General features: G+C 40.4%; 1 protein-coding gene across 5 annotated transcripts; it reads left to right on the top strand.

Annotated features, from left to right (window-relative positions):
- Positions 1 to 67: 67 nt before the first annotated feature.
- On the top strand, positions 68 to 18,830 carry septin6 (septin 6). 5 transcript variants are annotated; one of them, XM_069170759.1, is made up of 11 exons: positions 68 to 176; positions 2,307 to 2,421; positions 4,718 to 4,913; positions 6,440 to 6,626; positions 8,595 to 8,756; positions 9,455 to 9,551; positions 11,034 to 11,202; positions 11,455 to 11,587; positions 11,683 to 11,873; positions 13,225 to 13,264; positions 14,568 to 16,464. In XM_069170759.1, the coding sequence occupies exons 1-10, from the start codon at positions 147 to 149 to the stop codon at positions 13,226 to 13,228; spliced, it is 1,284 nt and encodes a 427-aa protein (XP_069026860.1). In that variant the 5' UTR covers positions 68 to 146; the 3' UTR covers positions 13,229 to 13,264; positions 14,568 to 16,464. The 5 variants fall into 5 exon arrangements, with proteins under 5 accessions (XP_069026860.1, XP_069026862.1, XP_069026857.1 ...); XM_069170761.1 differs by lacking the exon at positions 13,225 to 13,264 and adding an exon at positions 12,834 to 12,886; XM_069170756.1 differs by lacking the exons at positions 13,225 to 13,264; positions 14,568 to 16,464 and adding an exon at positions 17,015 to 17,589.

The raw sequence follows: 18,830 nt of genomic DNA, 5'->3' as shown, positions 1-18,830 counted from the left end.
CAGCTATCACAATACCGTATCTAAAACCCGCCCTGTATTTGTGGTACGCTCCACCGAGCCATCTTTCGGTGTAACGTCAACGGTGCAGCTTCCTTTGCTCGACACAGAGCAGCAGAGGTTTCGTCCTCCGGCTAACAACTAGCACCATGGCGTCAACTGAGATAGCAAGGCAAGCGGTAAGGAGCCTATTTCACCGCGAGATGCCTTTATCACTATCACCGCGGTTATATAATATGTTTTAGTGGCGTACTATTGCATATTTAGGGTTTAATAAGACGATGTAGTTTAGCCAGTTTCCCCCCCCACCCCCTCCGATTTTTATGGCTTCCACTCGCTATTCCATCTAAAAAAATACCGCAGCTAAACTAGACTTAATTATAATTAAAGCTATTTTAAAAGCTGATTATGAATTCCTTACAAATCAAAGACCCCCCCCCCCTAAATCTCCCGAGTCGGAAGCTTTCTTTTAAAAATTTATTTTCAACCCAGTATTTTCATTTTCGTTTGCTAACCAACGGCTGCACATTTCCTGTTCCCCTGGTTGTCGTTTGTTAAATTATCTCGCAAAAAAACAAAAACGAAAAGACGCTTTACGGATAATTATAAACGCTCAATTAAAGGAGTGGGCGCTGTATTAGCTCGTGTGTTAACGATCGGGAGGCCATTCATTCTGAACGCCCCCATTTTTCAGCACAGCTCCGGTGCTCATTTCCGTTATGTTTTGTTTCATGTAGGTCCCGTTAACTTTCAGTCGGGCGTTGTCTGAACTGCATGCAAAAATATGAGCAAAACAGATTGTAACTAGGCATTAAAGCATGCAATTTGAACAGCGTGTTTTTTTTAAAAAGTTTTCCTGTCTTTTTTTTTGTTGTTTTGTTTTTTTGGGAAAAGGAAGCCACTAAACCCTGAGGGAGTGCTCAGAATAGCAAGGTTTTCCAGTTTGATATCCCTTTGCGGCCCAATGAATGAAAACCCGCTGTGTGTAACTTGGCTGTGACTGTCATGAAAAGCAGAGCTGGTTTCAGGAATGTTGCACTTGCAGCTGAGGAATATATAAAAGCTGTTTGACCAGTCACGTTGTTGTTAAATTTCCAAACGCCCCCTCAGCTGTGCAAACCCAATTTCAACTATTCAAATAATCCACAACTGTTTAGTACCATCATCTTGCCCAGTTATTTTAAATTGACCCTCAAACAGACTGTTTTTTTTTTCTTTTTTTTTTTTTTTTCCCCCCTCTAAGCCTTCTCCACTTTGGACAGCAACACTGTGTTATGTTAAGCCACATAATGGCCGGTTGTCTGACGTTTAACTGGTTGAGAGCTTTTGCTTCTGCTATGTAATCTAAATTCTTTTCTTTCCTGCACCTCATAATGTAGACGTAGGCTGCAGAAATGAGATTCACAACGTTCGAGATGCTCAGCACCAGCCACACGCCCCCACACGCATGTAACAACAGTGCTTTTACACTTTAGTGCTTGGTGTCGTTTTGGTCCAGAGATAGACGGTGTACAAACAGTGTAATCTTAGAAATAAATAGAAATACGAGCAGCCCAGTATTGGGATTTTAATGGTTGAAGTCAAACCCTCAGCACAGACAACATTAAATGGTTTCTTTACATCTAATTTAGTCATTCTCGTAATTTCAAAGTAATCAGCTTTTAAATTATATATCTATTCTCAAAGTTTGTTGTTTTTGCAGTTATTGTGACATGAACGGCAACATCCTTTCATATTTGTACATTGTGGTTTCAAACTGTCACGACTGACAGAAACGTTTCAGGTCAGGAAGCAGGAAGTGAGTTGCACTGCACCTGAAGTCACGCAGACATGATCAAATATGGTGAAGAGTTTGGTAATTTGAATGCTGTTTGGTAATGTGTGTTATTGTACAGTTCAGGGTGCGCGTGAAAATCCTGTCGGGCTTCATCAGTTATTGTTATGATTGATTAGATGATTCATCCATTAGCTGATCAGCAGAAAATGTATTGTCAATAATTTTGATTATAAATTGTTCATTTTGAACAATCCTCCATGATAATAAACTGAATATCTTATAGTTGTTGATTGTTGGTTTGAACAAAGCAAACCATTTTAGGTTGCACCGTGGCCTTTGATAAACTCTTGTCAACATTGTTTGCCATTTTAAAATCCAAACAGCTAATCAGTTCCACAGATCCTGAAAGATCCAGATTTGCAGCTCTGGGATCCTGTAAATGTCTGCAGGCGAGAAACGCGCGCTCCATCAAGGCCTATCAACATGTAAGGTGTTCATTGATTGCTTTATGCCGATTGATTTCATTTTTTAGGTTGAAGGAGCTCGTGCTGTCCCCCTGGCAGGCCATGTCGGCTTTGACAGCATGCCTGACCAGCTGGTCAACAAGTCCGTCAACCACGGATTCTGCTTCAACATCCTCTGTGTTGGTGAGTGTACCATGCATGAACACGCTCTCCCCCTCTCTATCCTCAGGCCAAAAGAAGATATATTTGCTTCAATGAAACGCAGGCAAGATGCAATGTGGTTCAGTATTCGACTCGCTTGGATTCCGTTGGCCCAGTCAGCCTTGGTTACCATGGTGACTAAGATGCTTTCCGTTCAGATAAGGAACTGCAGGTGGTTATTCGGGTTTCTATGTACATTTGAACTCATCTCGACAAAACAAGCACACCAGTCTCATTAAGTGCTGGAATTATCCAGTCACATTCAATGAGTTGCCAATTTATTAGTATCCTGCTGCAACAAATGCTGTCTGATACAGCAGTTCAGCAATAAAAGTGCTCTGGAGGACATAATGTTCAGTTATATCAGTTTTTGGAGGCCTTAGTGTGTACGCTGTTTCTTTACATTGTACTGTATTTATGTTAATATAGAAGTGTTCCTCGTGTTCTGTCTACCTCATGTAGAACACTGAATGTAGACTGCACCAGATATGGTGGTTTTAGGCAGCACTGCAGTAACACCTGCTACACGCAATCAAACTCGTCTTGCTACTGGGACGGTGTACTTAATCTGCCCTTTGACTGGGAACGTTTTGTTTTTCCTTTGAGTTGGCAAAATACTTGTAATTTTATTATAGACAGAGAGCAAGACAAGGGGCATTTGTTCATGAAGTGCTCACAAACAAGTTGGACACATCCTGCAATCTTTATCTATTTCTTTATTTGTTTTTAAAGAACTCTCTTTATTACATTAACCAAGTCTTACTGGGTTATATAAGAATTATCCCAACAGACACACACAGAATATAACTTCAGTACAGTAGACAATACATCTGCTCCATGAAACCAATCCTTCCCTCCCCAACTGGCTACAACGTTACATTAAATAAAATAATCCTTGGAAATACAGTATAACTCCTCATTCAGAGGACCTTTCATACCTGCATATAACGAGCACTATTACACAATTTTTATATCAGTCACCATGAAAAAAACCAAGAGAAAATGTGTTCTTAAAACAATCAGATGTTCCTTTTGTGGTACATTTTATTTCGTGAAACATGACTAACTTCTGCACTCTTGCTTATTATTATATTTTGCAGATTCAATTGTTGCACGTTAGAGAGCGAGCTACTTTACTACACGCTGTGTTGATGTTGTTTAAAGATTGTGATGGTGGGAGGTTTCTGTTGGAGCTCTTTAGTATCATGGTTTTAACTTTCCTCCAAGCTAAAAACTTCTCTACTGTTTTGTTTGTAGTAGATTCCACTTATTTCAAAAGGAGTGAAAAGTGGAAAAGGCCAACAGTGTTTTTCTTCTAATGTTTATTAGATTAAACACTTGGGTGCTTTTTATCCCTGCCTTTCCACACACACGCCAGAAAAACATTAATATAATCCATTCAAAATATCCAACAGCTTTTGTTGCAAACAGTATAAACCGTTGTGTGACTCACAAGTACAACATTTCACAGTAGTATAAGCATTACTTGAGACAAAGGCATGTGATTTTTTTTTTTTCAGATTTTTAAAAATAATTTGCTTGTGGTCTAAAATTCCAGGGAGGGTCGTAAAAATGTGACCATGTATGGCTCAAATACGTTTGATATTTATCCACAGGGTTTTTATTATGTTAATTATGATTTCAGGAGGTTCGTAGATTACACATTAGCCTGTCCTGTCATTCCCAGTTGCTCTTCAGGTTCTTCAAACACGATTCCAAATTGCCTCGAGTAAGAGAGACTTCTCTGTAGTGACCTGAACTTTGCTCAGACCCTCTACTCGTCCTTTCATTGGATTTTGAGAGGAGGACTGGAAATCTGGTGCGTAGTAAGATGTCCCACAAAATCGAGCTAACATGCTTAGACTGTGGGTCAGGCTGTGGCGAATAAAAATAGATTTTAATACAGTGGGAGCTCTGTATCTGAGTCATCTTAACAGCCTCCAACAGTAAATGGATGTCAGAATACATCACCAAGAAGCTTACTTTTGCTGTTTTTGGGGCCGCAAGCATTAGAAACTAATTTCCTTTGTTTGATGCATCTTCAGCATGTCTCTTTTAATCGACTCCAAATTGATCAGATGCCTTTATCTTCTTTCTGATTGAGTTACCTTAAATAGATGTCAATAAGGGTGACTATCTTTGAATTCCTGTTGGTTTGAGCGTATGCAGGGTGAAGTCATAAACATTGGCATCTACGCGGGGGTGAAGGCCGTGATTTAAATGACATAAAAGTGAAATGAAGATCCCGGTGACATGGTGGATTTTCTCTGCTGTGTAGGTGAGACGGGCCTGGGCAAGTCCACTCTGATGGACACCCTGTTCAACACCAAGTTCGAGGGCGAGCCCACCCAGCACAACCAGCCGGGAGTCACCCTCAAGTCCAACACCTATGAACTCCAGGAGAGCAACGTGCGCCTCAAGCTCACCGTCGTCAACACTGTGGGATTCGGAGACCAGATCAATAAAGAAGACAGGTAAAGCAGTCTCGACGACAAGTTTTACATCTGTGAGAGAGGGGAAGGTCTGATCCCAGCTGACAGGTTTCTATTACGTGGTTCTATTTTTGGGAGCAATATTGCAGCGTTTAATCAGAAATCCACACTTGATTGTGCACATTCCTGACGCACAGCACAGTAACTCTGTGGGCGCATGAAGTCTTTTCAGAGCTCAGGGGTCATTTCTGATCTTTATGCCATAGGATGTGGAATCCATCCCAGGAAATTTCATAGTACCCACTTCAGAAACAAGAATCAGATGCAGGTACTTTCCAGCCTGGCATCAGTAGGATATCGCAGCCCCGGGGTTCATGCTGCCGTCAAAGGACATTTTTACCTGCTGTATATGCCCATGAGATTTTGTTACCAAGCTTGCCCTCCAAAATGTAATTTCTCCCTCTGCTCCTGAGGTATGTTTAGAGAGAGGATGATTTCATGTGAACTGCAACTCAGTCGGCTCTATGTAATGGAAATGCTGCGCTTGTTTCCAGGTTTTACACCGTTCAAATTGGAAATCACAGAGGAAGCACTCACTCGCTGTCATGTGAACTGTTGTAGGCAAAATGTCTTCCACTATATGCACACAAGTTGGGTTTTTCTGTTTGGAGTTTGAGCTGTGGAAAGATGATGATGACTTTTGAAGCTTCTTGTAGTGCTCATTACACGGGCTCAACATCTTTCTCTAATGTCTATTTTATGTAGCATGCATCCTTTTCAGATTTAAAGGTAGTGTTTACGTAATTATTGTACCGAGTGATTGGAAATTAACGGCAATTTTCAAAATCTGTATCTTACGAGTCATTTATAAAGTAGAACTCCAAATATTTGGTTATTAGACCTTTTCAAATGGCCTTTGAGGCCGGACTTGCACCTTCTCCGCAGATCTACAGTCTATTCTCACAGACACCAGAAGTGATCATTTATATCAATTATGTCAATGCATTGAGTTAAAGATAAAACAATGTTGACCAGAAACTTGGTCTCACTTCAGAAAGTGTAAAATCAAGGTCATGAGAAGTTCCATGTTAACTGAGTTTGCACGATGAGTTGTGACATCAATACATCAAGGAGCATTGACAGTACAGTATCTTAATAATGAATATAATGGCTAACTATATTTCCATCCTGCAGTGGAGTCATATTTTAGCTCATGATGACCAGCTGAACACAAATGCCCTGGAGAGACGGTGCATTTTCACAATATTTTACTGAAGTTGATGAATCTAAATTGAAAGGTGCACAGTGGATTTTTCAGATACCGCCAGCCATAAAGAAAACTCTCGTCTGTTTCACCTAAATTCAAATTCAAAGATGTTTCCATTTCTTGTTTCCATTCATCAATCGATAAATCAAGACAAAAAGTGGCAGATTTAGTTGAGGGAAAATAATCACTGCCCTATGAATCTAAAGCACTGTGTTTTGTTTAATAGCCAAACATGATAAGTGTTAATATGGCAAAAGAAAGAAATGCTCATATTGCTTCCCTGCCGCCTCTGCTTTGACAGCTACAAGTCCATCGTGGAGTTTATTGATGCCCAGTTTGAGGCGTATCTACAGGAGGAGCTGAAAATCAAGCGCACGCTACACAGCTACCACGACACCCGCATCCACGCGTGCCTGTACTTCATCGCTCCAACGGGACACTCACTAAAATCCCTGGACTTGGTGACCATGAAAAAACTTGACAGCAAGGTGAGCCTCGCTTCATTTAATCCAACTGCTGCCATCAGCCAGACGCTGTTTTATGTTTTCTCTAGAATTTGTTGTGCTGTTGTTTTGGGGTGTTTTCTTTCAGTTTCAGATGAGTTCCAATTAATGTTAGAGTTTACTTTTGGTTCTCGTATTATTAAAAGCGTCATTCAGTTAATTTACAATTGTGCAGGAATTCTGGTTTTAATAGCCATGTTGTGACTTATTAGCATTCGGTGAGAAGGACAGTAGCACTGCAGCAGAGTGATGTTAAATAGCTCTTATAAGGTGTCGTAGATATACTGTAGGTAAATCCTTCGCATGTCTGTTTGCAGCATTTGTTCTATCGACTCTCTTCATGGGTCGTAAACCTTTTCTAGGCCATCTGCCTGAATACAAATGAGCTCCAGCCTTGTCACTGCGTCGGTGTAGGTCAGCTGTGAAATGCAGTGTGCTCAGTGACCGCTGCCTCTGTTTTGTGAGGTCTTTTCCCCAGTAGCTTGTTTGTATGGACCTCCTGGCTTTTCCACAAAGAGCTGGTTTAGTGTTTGCCAGAGCAGCTGTGCCCTCCAGCAGCAAGCGCTCCCATCAGCGTGATCCAGAGCTGAGCTTCCCCTGTTTATACGCTCACCTAGGAGGGCATTCAAACAGTGCTCTGCTGAAGTGTCCATGAGCAAGACTTTGAATCCTCACCAGACTTGGAAGTTCAGTGTGAAGTAATTTTGTTCACCTGACCCGGAGCATCCTTTGCTGTACTCATCGCCATTTGACTCATTTCATTGTTGATTTTATTCAACAATGGGTTAAAGGGGCCCACGTTTAGAGAACAAATAATTTGAGGTTGTGTGGGTGACATTTCTCTGCGAAAACAGCTGTGTGGGAGTGAAATTCTCATTTTCCACCAGCCAGTTGTGAGCACATATGTGAGAGTGACTCTGCCCTTTTTTTCCCGCCTCTGTATGCGCTGTATTACTGTCACTGTTTGGATAACATGGACATCATAAATGTTACTGAAATAATTTAACTGGCTGATAACACCGTGTTTGGAGGGTTTTTTAAATGTTCTGGAGCAGGAGATGGAAGCCTGCTGCTCTCTTTGCTGCATTTACTATTTTTATCTCTGCACTTAAGAATGTCTAATTGTCTGGAACACACAAAGGCCTGATTTGTAGAGCGAGGTACTGTGTTGAAATGATGAAGCGAGCGCTGGCTATTCAGGACCCTTTCCTTTTTGAAATTGTCTTTTCAATTACGACCACAATTTTGAGCAATCAATGACTGAAGGGCATAGAAAAGAAAAAGGTATATTTTATACTTTTACTAATGCTAAATATTATTGAAACGGAGCCACTACTACTGATTTATTTAATTTGTAATGTGTTTGTAACTATAGCCCTCGATCACAGGTATATCCGAATGGGCGTATATGTTGGCCAATATCAAATCTTTATTTTGCAGAACATAATTCAGAAAAAGATACTTTGGATAATTTAAAATGATTCTATTTGTGGTTTTTTTTTTTCCAAGTTATTTGATTATTAATTTCCCAGTGACGTTAACTGGTTTGAGTGCAGTGATGTCAGTGTGGACAACAAACTGAAAAATATTCTGACTCCATAACATATCTTTGTCATAAATGTTCATGATGTTATAAGGACACTTGAGGAGTCATTGCAAAATTTAAAAAATGTGTTTACATATTCTGTGTATGTTTACAGAATATCGACCTATAGCTTGAGACCAAAACTTTTTTCCTTCCTAATGTTTGTATTGGAATCGGTCCCTAAAATCCAGTCGCTGGCTCTTGTAACCTTTTAGTCCTTTTTAAAAGCCCATTGATTGTTTACTAAATTTGGACCACAGAGATAGAAATGAGGCCTTCGCTCTATATTTAGCTGCATATCTGAAACGGTTGTCTGCACCTTGCTATTTTCAGCCAACATCAAGTCTTGCCTCATTTCTCAACTGCAGGTCAATATTATCCCAATTATTGCCAAGTCAGATGCCATCTCCAAGAGCGAGCTGGCCAAGTTCAAAATCAAAATCACCAGCGAGCTGGTGAGCAACGGAGTGCAGATCTACCAGTTCCCCACCGATGACGAATCTGTGGCAGAGATCAACTCCAGCATGAATGTAAGGCTCGCTTTCTCTCTCTGTCACATCACAGAACATACTGCTTATGTTATTACAGAGATGATGCGAGTGTTGATGTGATTCGGATCTTAAGTAAATACAGTAGTTTAGCCAAAACATTTCTTCATAATTTGATCGAGGGTCAGGTCAGGCTTCGTTTGTGTCTGCCCAGGAAAGAGTGTGTTCAGAGCAGCACAATTAGTCGGATCACTCCGCAGGAAGCCGGCAGTGTGGGAAAGGGCCTGTGTCCACTGACAGATGAGTCAAGGCTCATTTAGCTGTTTATGAACCCTGATCTGTGCAAATGCCTTAACTCTCCTGAACAGACTCGATTAGACCGCTGCCTCTCGGCTGTTGTTGTACGGTCTGACCACGACTCTGTTCGGATAAAAGGTCACGCAGTACGTCTTCCCGTCAGAGCTGTTGCTGTGAAATCACGCTCTTGATGTTCACGTAACATAAATAAAAATCACAGCTTTTTCTCATGTTCACATATTTTCTTTTCTTGACATGAACTATGATGAGGAATGTATCCTAAGTTTTTTTTTCTGATTCCTGACAAATAAGATCATTGCAGTAATACTGTTTAATGACATGTTTTGTTCGGGACACAAGGTTTTCTGTGGTGAGAGGTTGAGGAAAACTCGTAGAGCTCTCAGGTGCGTCTGTCAGATGGTGCTTTTCCCTTTGCTTCACAGAGCCATTTGCCGTTCGCCGTGGTGGGGAGCACGGAGGAAGTGAAGATTGGGAACAAGATGGTGAAGGCCCGGCAGTATCCCTGGGGGACGGTGCAGGGTAAGCCTGGGTTACATCCTGCACAGGAAATGAGAGCGTGCCCTCTCTCGCTAGAGTGGCTGCTGCTACTCCCTCCCCTTGTGTTGCTCATCAGCTCTATCAGCTGCTTCAAACTAGCTGATAACCGGTTATACAACCTCGTTTTGCTGCAGCATTTACCCTCTCTGCCATCATACTGAATATCAGCGCAGCAGCTTCTCTTAGCTTTACTGAAATTTAATGTCACTAATGACGTTTCATTTGATCTGGTATTGACTTCCTTGATAATGGAGAGTGTTTAATGTATTGTAAGTGGACAGCACTATCAATACATTTTGCTCATAGGGCTATCTGAAATGAGTGGCAGCACTCAAATTGGACTAATTTGCTCTCAAGCTATTTGTTACAGCCTCATAAATGCTGTTATTATCGTGTGTGTGTGTGTGTGTGTGTGTGTGTGTGTGTGTGTGTGTATGGGGGGGGCGGGCGTGTAGGCTGTTTTCCCCATCTGACATTTGCAGTAGAGCTTAAATGCCAAAGAATTTATAAGAATGTGGGGAGTTTTTGGTTGATTTTATACGGGGCTGCAACTTACAATTATTGTAATCATAGATTGATCTGCAGGTTATTTTCTTGATTGATTTGTTAAATTTCTTGGTCTATAGAAGGTCAAGAAGTGGTGAAAACTATCATTTCCCAGAACTCTAGGTAACTTTTTCAGTCGTCTTGTTTTGTGTGAAACATAAGCATATAATGATGGACAGCAACAAAATCCTCCCATTGGAGAAGCTGTAACCACCAACTGGTTTGCATTTTTGCTTATAAATATGTTTAACAGTTAATTCAACAAAAATAATCTGTTTGGTTATCTGGCACATTTAAAATGTATTGTTGAATACATCGCCTTCAGTTTCAGGGTGTTCATATCCACACTCAGTGGATGTATGAGTACCACCAATAGAGTAAACAAGGCTACAGTTTCTACATTGTTTATTCAGTATGGTTATGAGCACGCCTCAAATATCCCCTAAGCTTCTAGTCAGCACTTTCACCTCACCGTGATTGTTTCATTTGGAAATTCAATATGCCGGGTTACAGCCAAAACAATGAAAAACATATCACTGTCCTGATGCGTACAGGCTGCACTGTGTAATATTTCTGACCGACGGCGTTATCTGACATTGGCTGGGTTTCATCCCAGACTGTCTGCAGGCATTCATGGGTACTCACATGATGTCACACGGTCTGTGGAGGCGTGGTGCTTCACTCAGTCCAATAAGAGAATCAATAGAGAAACCACAGGACATGAACTCTGCTCTATTTCGTGCTGTCACCGTTTGTAAAGAATTTGCACTCTAAATTTATGATGCGTTAAAGTATTAGCTGTAATATAATGTAAACATTATGGTACACTTCCTGCAATATATTGAGTTCCTATCGACTAAGACGCCTCCGATGTGTTTGGTAAAACGTGTGTGTCACTGTGATCTGTGTTTTTCACAGTGGAAAATGAGAATCACTGTGACTTTGTCAAACTGCGAGAAATGCTGATCAGAGTGAACATGGAGGACCTGCGAGAGCAGACTCACACGCGTCATTACGAGCTCTACCGCCGCTGCAAACTGGAGGAGATGGGGTTCAAGGACACAGACCCTGACAGCAAGCCCTTCAGGTAATAGATGAGAGAATACTTTCTGGCAGCTGGATCTGTGATTGTCTTATTTTTCTTCTTGCCTGCTGCCCACATGGACGTATTTCTACTCCACTCCCTGTTTCATTTTGAATTTGACTGCTTCCATTTATCATTTAAACCGTTTATTTTCTTGTAAAAGTTTGCGTCTACATCTGTTGTGTGATACACTGCTGAATTCAGTGTAATATTTATATTCTTGGCATTTATTACCTTTTCCTCTCTGTTTGCCAGTCTGCAGGAGACATATGAAGCTAAGAGGAACGAGTTCATGGGTGAACTGCAAAAGAAGGAAGAAGAAATGAGGCAAATGTTCGTCCAAAGAGTCAAAGAGAAGGAGGCTGAGCTCAAAGAAGCAGAGAAAGAGGTAAACATCAGGCACATTGCTGATCTTTGTCTGTTTAAAGCACATTTCTGCTCCTGTGTGATTAACTGCTGTTTCCTTTTGTCGCCGCTACATAGCTGCACGAGAAGTTTGACCGTTTGAAGAAGCTCCACCAGGACGAGAAAAAGAAACTAGAGGACAAGAAGAAGTCCCTGGACGACGAGCTCAACACGTTCAAACAGAAAAAGACTGCTGTAGAGCTCTTGCAGAACCAAGCTCAGCAGGCAGGGGGCTCCACCACACTCAAGAGGGACAAAGAGAGGAAAAAGTAAGTATTGTTCTCTTCCCCCATGTGTTTTTTCCCCCCTCACACTACAGGTGCACGAGACCACCTTTGGCTGTATGAATATGGGAAAACCTATGATACGCTACAGTCAAGGGATGTTTACAATCCAAATTAGTTTGTAAGCGCTGCTGAAAGAATTGACTTCAAGATATGTGTGAGTTCACATTGGGGATATTATAGTTTTTGTCCTACTAATATCTCCAAGCACTCAGTGGTTTCTATTTCACCCCTCATTAATAATCCACCTGAGATTTGTATAATTTGAAGTGTGCAGTATTTATAGGCCTTGGCAAATCCTTTTAACTTGGATTTAACTGTTTGACTTTCACACTGATCTTTATTTCTTAGAGGCAGATAAATGCTCCAGTTTACCCTCCATACAATAACAAGAGATTATCATTAGCAGTAAATTCCACGCTAAAGAGCTGGCCAGAATTCATAACTCATCCCCAATGTGGAAAAATAAGAGGAGGCGGGAGTGGCGGCAAAAATGACATCTAAATAGTTGAAAGGCAGCCAGCTGTCAGCTGAGTTTGACGAGCGAATTCCAGTCAGAAATCATTGCTCTGCAATTAAACGCTGCCGCCGGCTTGCCACAAAATCATTTACTCTGAGCACATAAGCAGCTTTGTTCCGAGGCTGTTAATAATTACAGTTGCATTAACTTGAAAAGGAACTGTTTGTCATTATTCCGACTGCATTGTGGGAAATATTGTGCAACTTCCTTCATCCCATCAGCTAACAACCAGCACTCTCACTTTTCCCCCGATCCTCGACTGGTATATATAGTTTATACCAAGAGTTGTATGAGACTGTTCGCTTTGACCTGTTTCATGCTTAGAGACCGCGTGTGCAGCCTCATGTGTTCAACTATATTTCCATTGTGCTGTTGTGATTGTTTGGTTCCCTGTTGGTAATCAACTCCTTGGTTGTGTGTTGAAGCTGATGTGACTCCGTGCCTGTTAGAAAAGGAAGAAGACACTTGCACTGAGAAGGTTCTTGTTGCTTTATTTCTCCCCTGTTGATTTATTTCCTTCACAGCCACTTTTTTTCCTCCTCATGAGCTCTGCCTGGAATATTTCTCTTCCACAAGAGGCGGCTTTGCAACTTCAGCTTTGTCTGTGGGTCACTGATTAAAACCAACTCGTGAGGTCTTGCACTTGAAGTGTTAATAGAATATTAACTGTGCTTATCTGTGTTTAACCTCCAGGCGAATGTCTGTGTTTTCTTCAGTCCACAGGAGACAAAATTACTTATCACTGCTTGTTGTGTAGATGTGAATGTGTCCTGTGAGTGCACGTGTCACCTATGTTGCATCCATAATGTTTTCCAGTTAACTCCTCCCCTGCATGCTGCATGAGGCTCCTTTTCTGGTAAGACTCTCTTCCCGAGTTACACCACCAAAAGAAAAAGACAACAATTAGGTATCAGTGATTGGTTCAGTAAAAATGTTATTTACTTATATCAAAACTAATAAAGATTTGGTTTTAAGTGCAAGTTAAAAAATAAGAAAATATTTAAAGGATCTGTGCACTGGAGTAAAGCATTGCATTTTCTTTCATTTGACTTTGATAGTTTGTTTGGAGATTTTATTAGGTCGTTCTTCACTGTTTTCAGTGTACTTTTTTTTTTTTTTTTTTTTTATAGATAAAGTGATTAATAAAAAGGTATCGGCAGATTAATCAGTAATTAGTGGCAGCTCTACATCTACATGAAATGTATCCACAATCAAATGAACCTTTTGAAAGCTGTTAAACATGATTTAATTTGCGTGCATTTAATTTGCCCATTAAAGCTATTTAAACGTGACACAGTCTGAGAAATGGCTAATTCAGATATGTGGGCGCCGCAGCATCGCAGTATTTCACAGCTAACATCTGTGCCGATCATATCCTTGAGCTGGCAGTGTTTACTGTCCCTGTGCCAGCTTCTAAATCAACCAGTTTATTAGATCCCCACACACCCATTTGATGTACTGCTCCATCTGCCTCCCTAAAATCCACAACAGTCTCTTTTTTTTTTTTTTGTGGCCCTCCCAAGTCCTTCCCTGCCCGGGCCCTGCTGCCGTCACACAAAGAACCATTCAAGGCTGAACTGAAGAGTGACTGAGACTTAACAGGTCACAGCAGAGCAGCAAACAGCCTCAGGGCCCATCTTTGTTTAGAGAGATGGCATGTTTTGTTGATCTCAGAGCCATATGACGACCTCCACCACCAACCCCCCCCCCTCCCCTCCGTCCCTCTTGAGTGGATACAAAAGCCAAATCCACAGAGACATGTTGTTGAAACTCAACCACTGGGGAGGGTAGAAGTGAATGAAGACATCTGTCTTGCAATCTGTAGACTCCTCAAGCATTTCAGGACTGGAAGCAAGATGCTGTTTGATGAGGGAGGCACCTAGGGAGACAATGCAGACACATTGTTTAAAACTCAGCAACAGCATAGAAACCTCGAAAAGAGAAAAACGTGTATTAAGTGAGTCTTATTCAAAGATGTAGACGACTGCACTACGCCCTCACTTGTACACTCAAAGATTTTGAGTTGCCTCGAAAAGCACGTTTTCATCTAAATGCCACCTGGTCACTAATGTCGATGTGATGTCACCGATGTGAAACTGTATCGTGATGATGTTTTAACTCAAAAGAAAGCAATAACAGCCCTTCTCTCTTATTTCCAGCTAAGGATTCCTGTAGAAAAAGTTCTCCCTTGTGGCCATCCTGCTGTGAATGAGTTTCCACCCCCATCATCCTTTACAGTACCCCTTCCTCACCCTCACCCTCACCCAACCCCCCCATAATCCAACCCTCCTCATGCCCTCCCGCTCTGTGGAAGACGCTGGGCATTGCTATCAGTTTAACATTGTGTCGTTTTTGTTAAAATGCTGAATGATGCTTGTCGGTCGTGTGGGTTGCACAAGCGATTATTCAACTTGTCCTTTTAATGCAAATTTACAAAATGCATTCCATGTTTGTTTTGTATTCAGTGATTCTTTGCATGATGTGAGCTTTTTTTTTTTTTTTTTTTTTTTAAATATTAACATACATGACTACTGTTGTGATGGGGGAGAGTTGTACTGAGGCTAAAGAGAAACATGCATCAAACAGAAAGACCCCAGTGCGAGTGTTGGGCGTGGGATCTGCACTGGATTACACAGGAGACTGAATTAATTGTAGATTTAGCTGTCATTGATATAAGGATGGATTAAATTAAACCTCTATAAATCAGATTCATCTTTACGGCAATCAATTCAGTGACTTTACAAACGGCATGCCACAACAGCTTTGGAAATAACTACTCACTAACAAATGTTGAAGGAAAATCATGCTTTTGTAGTTAGTCATTGGGCTAATTTGTTATTAGTTTAAAGTTACAATTCTTAAAGATCCCATATTTTACACTTTTCTGATGTTTGTGGTCTCGATATCCACTCGAGGATTTGTTTTGTGGTTTTAAGCAACAACAAAAAAAAAATCTCGAACTAGTTTTAGATGTCCTCTCTTTGGCTTCTCTCTGGAGATCTACCAATAACAGACTGTTCATCTGTCTGTGTTTTTAGGGTGAGGGCGGACAGGACATAAGTGTGATTTTCAATGATCACAAATTTATGGAAGTCAAAACGACACAGTTTCCGAATACAGACTGTGTGCATTTCTCCCTGAACTAAGCGTTTTGACACTTTCACAGTGTGCAGCCAAACATTAAATCCACAAAGAAAAATGTATCAAGAGTTGGCCTTTTTCCACCGTGGCATGACCAGCTATAATATAATTGTGTGCAAGTTCCGGTACAAATCTTTTCTTGATAAATTTTCAATGAACAGTCTGTGTCAATGCTAATTGATGAATACATTGCATTTCCTTCACAGTGAAAGCCACCCAGTGTTTTCGATCATTAAATCCTTTTAATGTGAAGCAGACAAAGCCGTAAAATAAAAGTTTCATGGCAACAACTCCTGGTGCGATCAGAAAGACAAAATTGCAAACATTAAAGCTGGATTAGAAAATTGTCTTGTGATTCCTTCATTTGTGTGAATTTGAATCCAACATAAGACAAGCGGACCTCGACGATAACACTGCAAGTTAACTACAGAATGTAAACACCAACCAATCTAAAAAAGGGTTTTTAATTCCATTGCAATCTCAAGGATTAAACATTACAAAGTTCCTCTAGTTATTGCCTCAGCCATATAGACTTTGGACTCCCAATAAGAATTGAATTGGATGAATCATTTATGTCCCTTTGCTGATGTTGTTTCACTTTAGCCTGATGCATGTGTAGATGTGAGCCTAATCTCTTTGCCACTTCTCCTATACCTCATTCATTGTCATGTGCCATGTGCATACTTGTATTAGCTTTCACATTTGCACTTTGTCTTATACTCAAATGTGATGTTTATAAGTATATATTAATGTTGTCAGTGCAATTGTAACTTTCTTTTTATCTACCTTATTATGAAGGCACATTTAAGTCCGTCATCGTGATGTCCATTTGTCCTGCAGGGACACGTGTTGTTTGTATCAGTTACGCATAAAAGAAAATTCTCAAAAGAAAATAAAGGCCCATTTTTCACCAAATATTACAACTGTGGCCAGAATCATTGTGTTTGACAAATATTTCTGTAAATTAGGAGATTAAGTGAAAGTTTAATGAAGCAGTGGGTATGTTTGATTTCTATAATGAGCCATTTCAAATGATTGTTGATAAATTGCAGTGAATTCATGTTGATGCCAGTAAGCATTACGTTAATTAGGGTCCCCTTTGCTCACGACTATTTCTAGAGAGCACTGTGGTCCTAAGATTTTGCAATGCTTTGGTGTACATCTCCAAAGCAATGATTCTTGTTGCTTCTTCTGAACTTTAAATCTTCAGGTGTGTCTATTTCTTGACACTCAGAACAGTCAAGCATCAGCTGACCTCGGTTATACTTTTTTCTTTTTTGACACTTCAAGTTTCAAGGTTGCTTTATTGCCTTACTAAGGGGAGAATTGTCTTGGATTGAAGACACTGCTGTACAAACACACTTGCTTTCACATGATACCAGGGTCAAAATATATGAGTAGAAGAGCTATTCCCTCCTCCTAATCCTCCGCTCACTGGTCTGTGTGGTTTCACTTTCCTTTGCAGTAATCCCTGGCTCTGCACTGAGTAGGTCCTCAGCCCTCAAGCTTTGCTGAGGGAACCGGCCTTTGTGGGTACTCAGTACCTCAAATGTGACCAGAGGCTTTGAGGACCCCATCATTCAGGGTTTCTTAATTATTACTTGCTCTGCTATAATATGGGTTTATGTGTACGTGCTTCACTGCTGCTTTAACCTCACCTCCAGCGATCTAATTCTTGATGAATTGCCTCTGCTTATACTTACATGTGTACTGTTTTTTTTTTTTTTTTTTTTCTGACTAACACCTTTTCCACTTCAGTTTGGACGTGCACTTGTTCGTTTATTGCCGTAGTTTTATGTTATCTAGATTTTTGTGCACTTAAATGGACCACAGACAAGATGATCATGTGGAATAATAACACAAACTTCTTCATGTAGTGGACAATCAATGTTTTTTTCTTTAATGTACAGTTTAAATAATCACAGGGATTTTACCACCCTAAATTTGTACTTAAACTTAAAGCTGTTCTCTCCCAGATGTCAAATACAATACTAAATCATTGTGCTGTAAGGGTGTCTGCTTTGCCATCTTCTCTAACTGCTGGCTTTCTCTCTCTTTGTCTCTATAGCTTCTTTTAATCTTGTCTTGACCATCTGAAGAGGGGATTGCAGCTTCAGCAAGAACTAAGCACCCTTTTACCTCTTCCTGTTTTTCTCTTTTTATCTCCCCTTCGCATCTCCTTTTGTTGAATATGGCCTTATGTGGACTCGCATGGTATTTCTGACCACCTAATGAAGCTCTAAACCCAGGCAGGTCGGGAACCGGGCACAGTTTAAATCTGCTGTTATGTCTTAATGTACATAGAGAGAACTTCTGTCGTGACTAGAAGTCTTCAGGTGGGGTTCACACATTTGCAGGACTCGCAGGTGAAGTCATTATGTGATCTTTACTTGAAATAAAACTACTATGACCTGCGCTATGCACTCATCATCTCAATAGGATTCTAAATACGAAACGCACATTAGAATAAAACGCTACCGAAACATCGAGGCTTGCTGATTTAAAAACATACAAATCAAGGGCAGAAGCACTTAATGTAATGTGTCATGAATGAGTTGACATATTTTTTTTTAAGTCTAGTCCACTGTGAAATGAAAAAAATGTCCTGCTTTCAGGTTTTCTCAACATCAGAATTAGAGTCATGACCACGCAAATGCCAAAGCAATGTTTCCGGTGCCCATGTTTACATGTCACTGTTGAATACCATGGAGGTCACATGTCATGGCCTTTTATTACACATTGTGCTTTAATAGTCACCAGCCTATTCTATATTTTGCATGCATCTGTTTTTTAAAATTTCATTTCTGCTGTGATCTTTGACCTGCTTGTTTTTATCCCCGGAATAATGCCGTTTTGCAGTTTGTTTCCTTCATTGCTGTTTTCTCAAAAATGGTGCATATTCTTAATGTATATTTGCCCTGTCCTATGATTTCAGCTCACATTTTGCCAAATATTAGTATAAGCTGGAGCTGAACTGAATCCCAGATAGGAGTATGGAAATGAATACTCATGCATTTATATAATTTATAAGGATATATTTTGTGTATTGAAGTGGAGACTTGTTGTTTATTACCTATGATCTTTGGACGTGACTCTGAGTGTAAAGTAACATTTTGGTGTCAGGAATTGCCATACATTTTTCTAGTATCAGTCATCACCTCTTGTAGTCAAAACCTCTCCCACACTACAAATTATTCAATATCTTACTTTAGTTTGATTCCATTGATGTACATTTTGAATAAAAAAAAATGATCCAAATAAAATAAGGGTTTGTCTTTCAA

Source organism: Embiotoca jacksoni, unplaced genomic scaffold, assembly GCF_022577435.1.
Source record: "Embiotoca jacksoni isolate LCO1_2020_lvr unplaced genomic scaffold, fEmbJac1.0.p SCAF_5, whole genome shotgun sequence".
NCBI lineage: Eukaryota > Metazoa > Chordata > Actinopteri > Embiotocidae > Embiotoca > Embiotoca jacksoni.
This window is presented reverse-complemented; position numbering and strand designations above follow the sequence as displayed.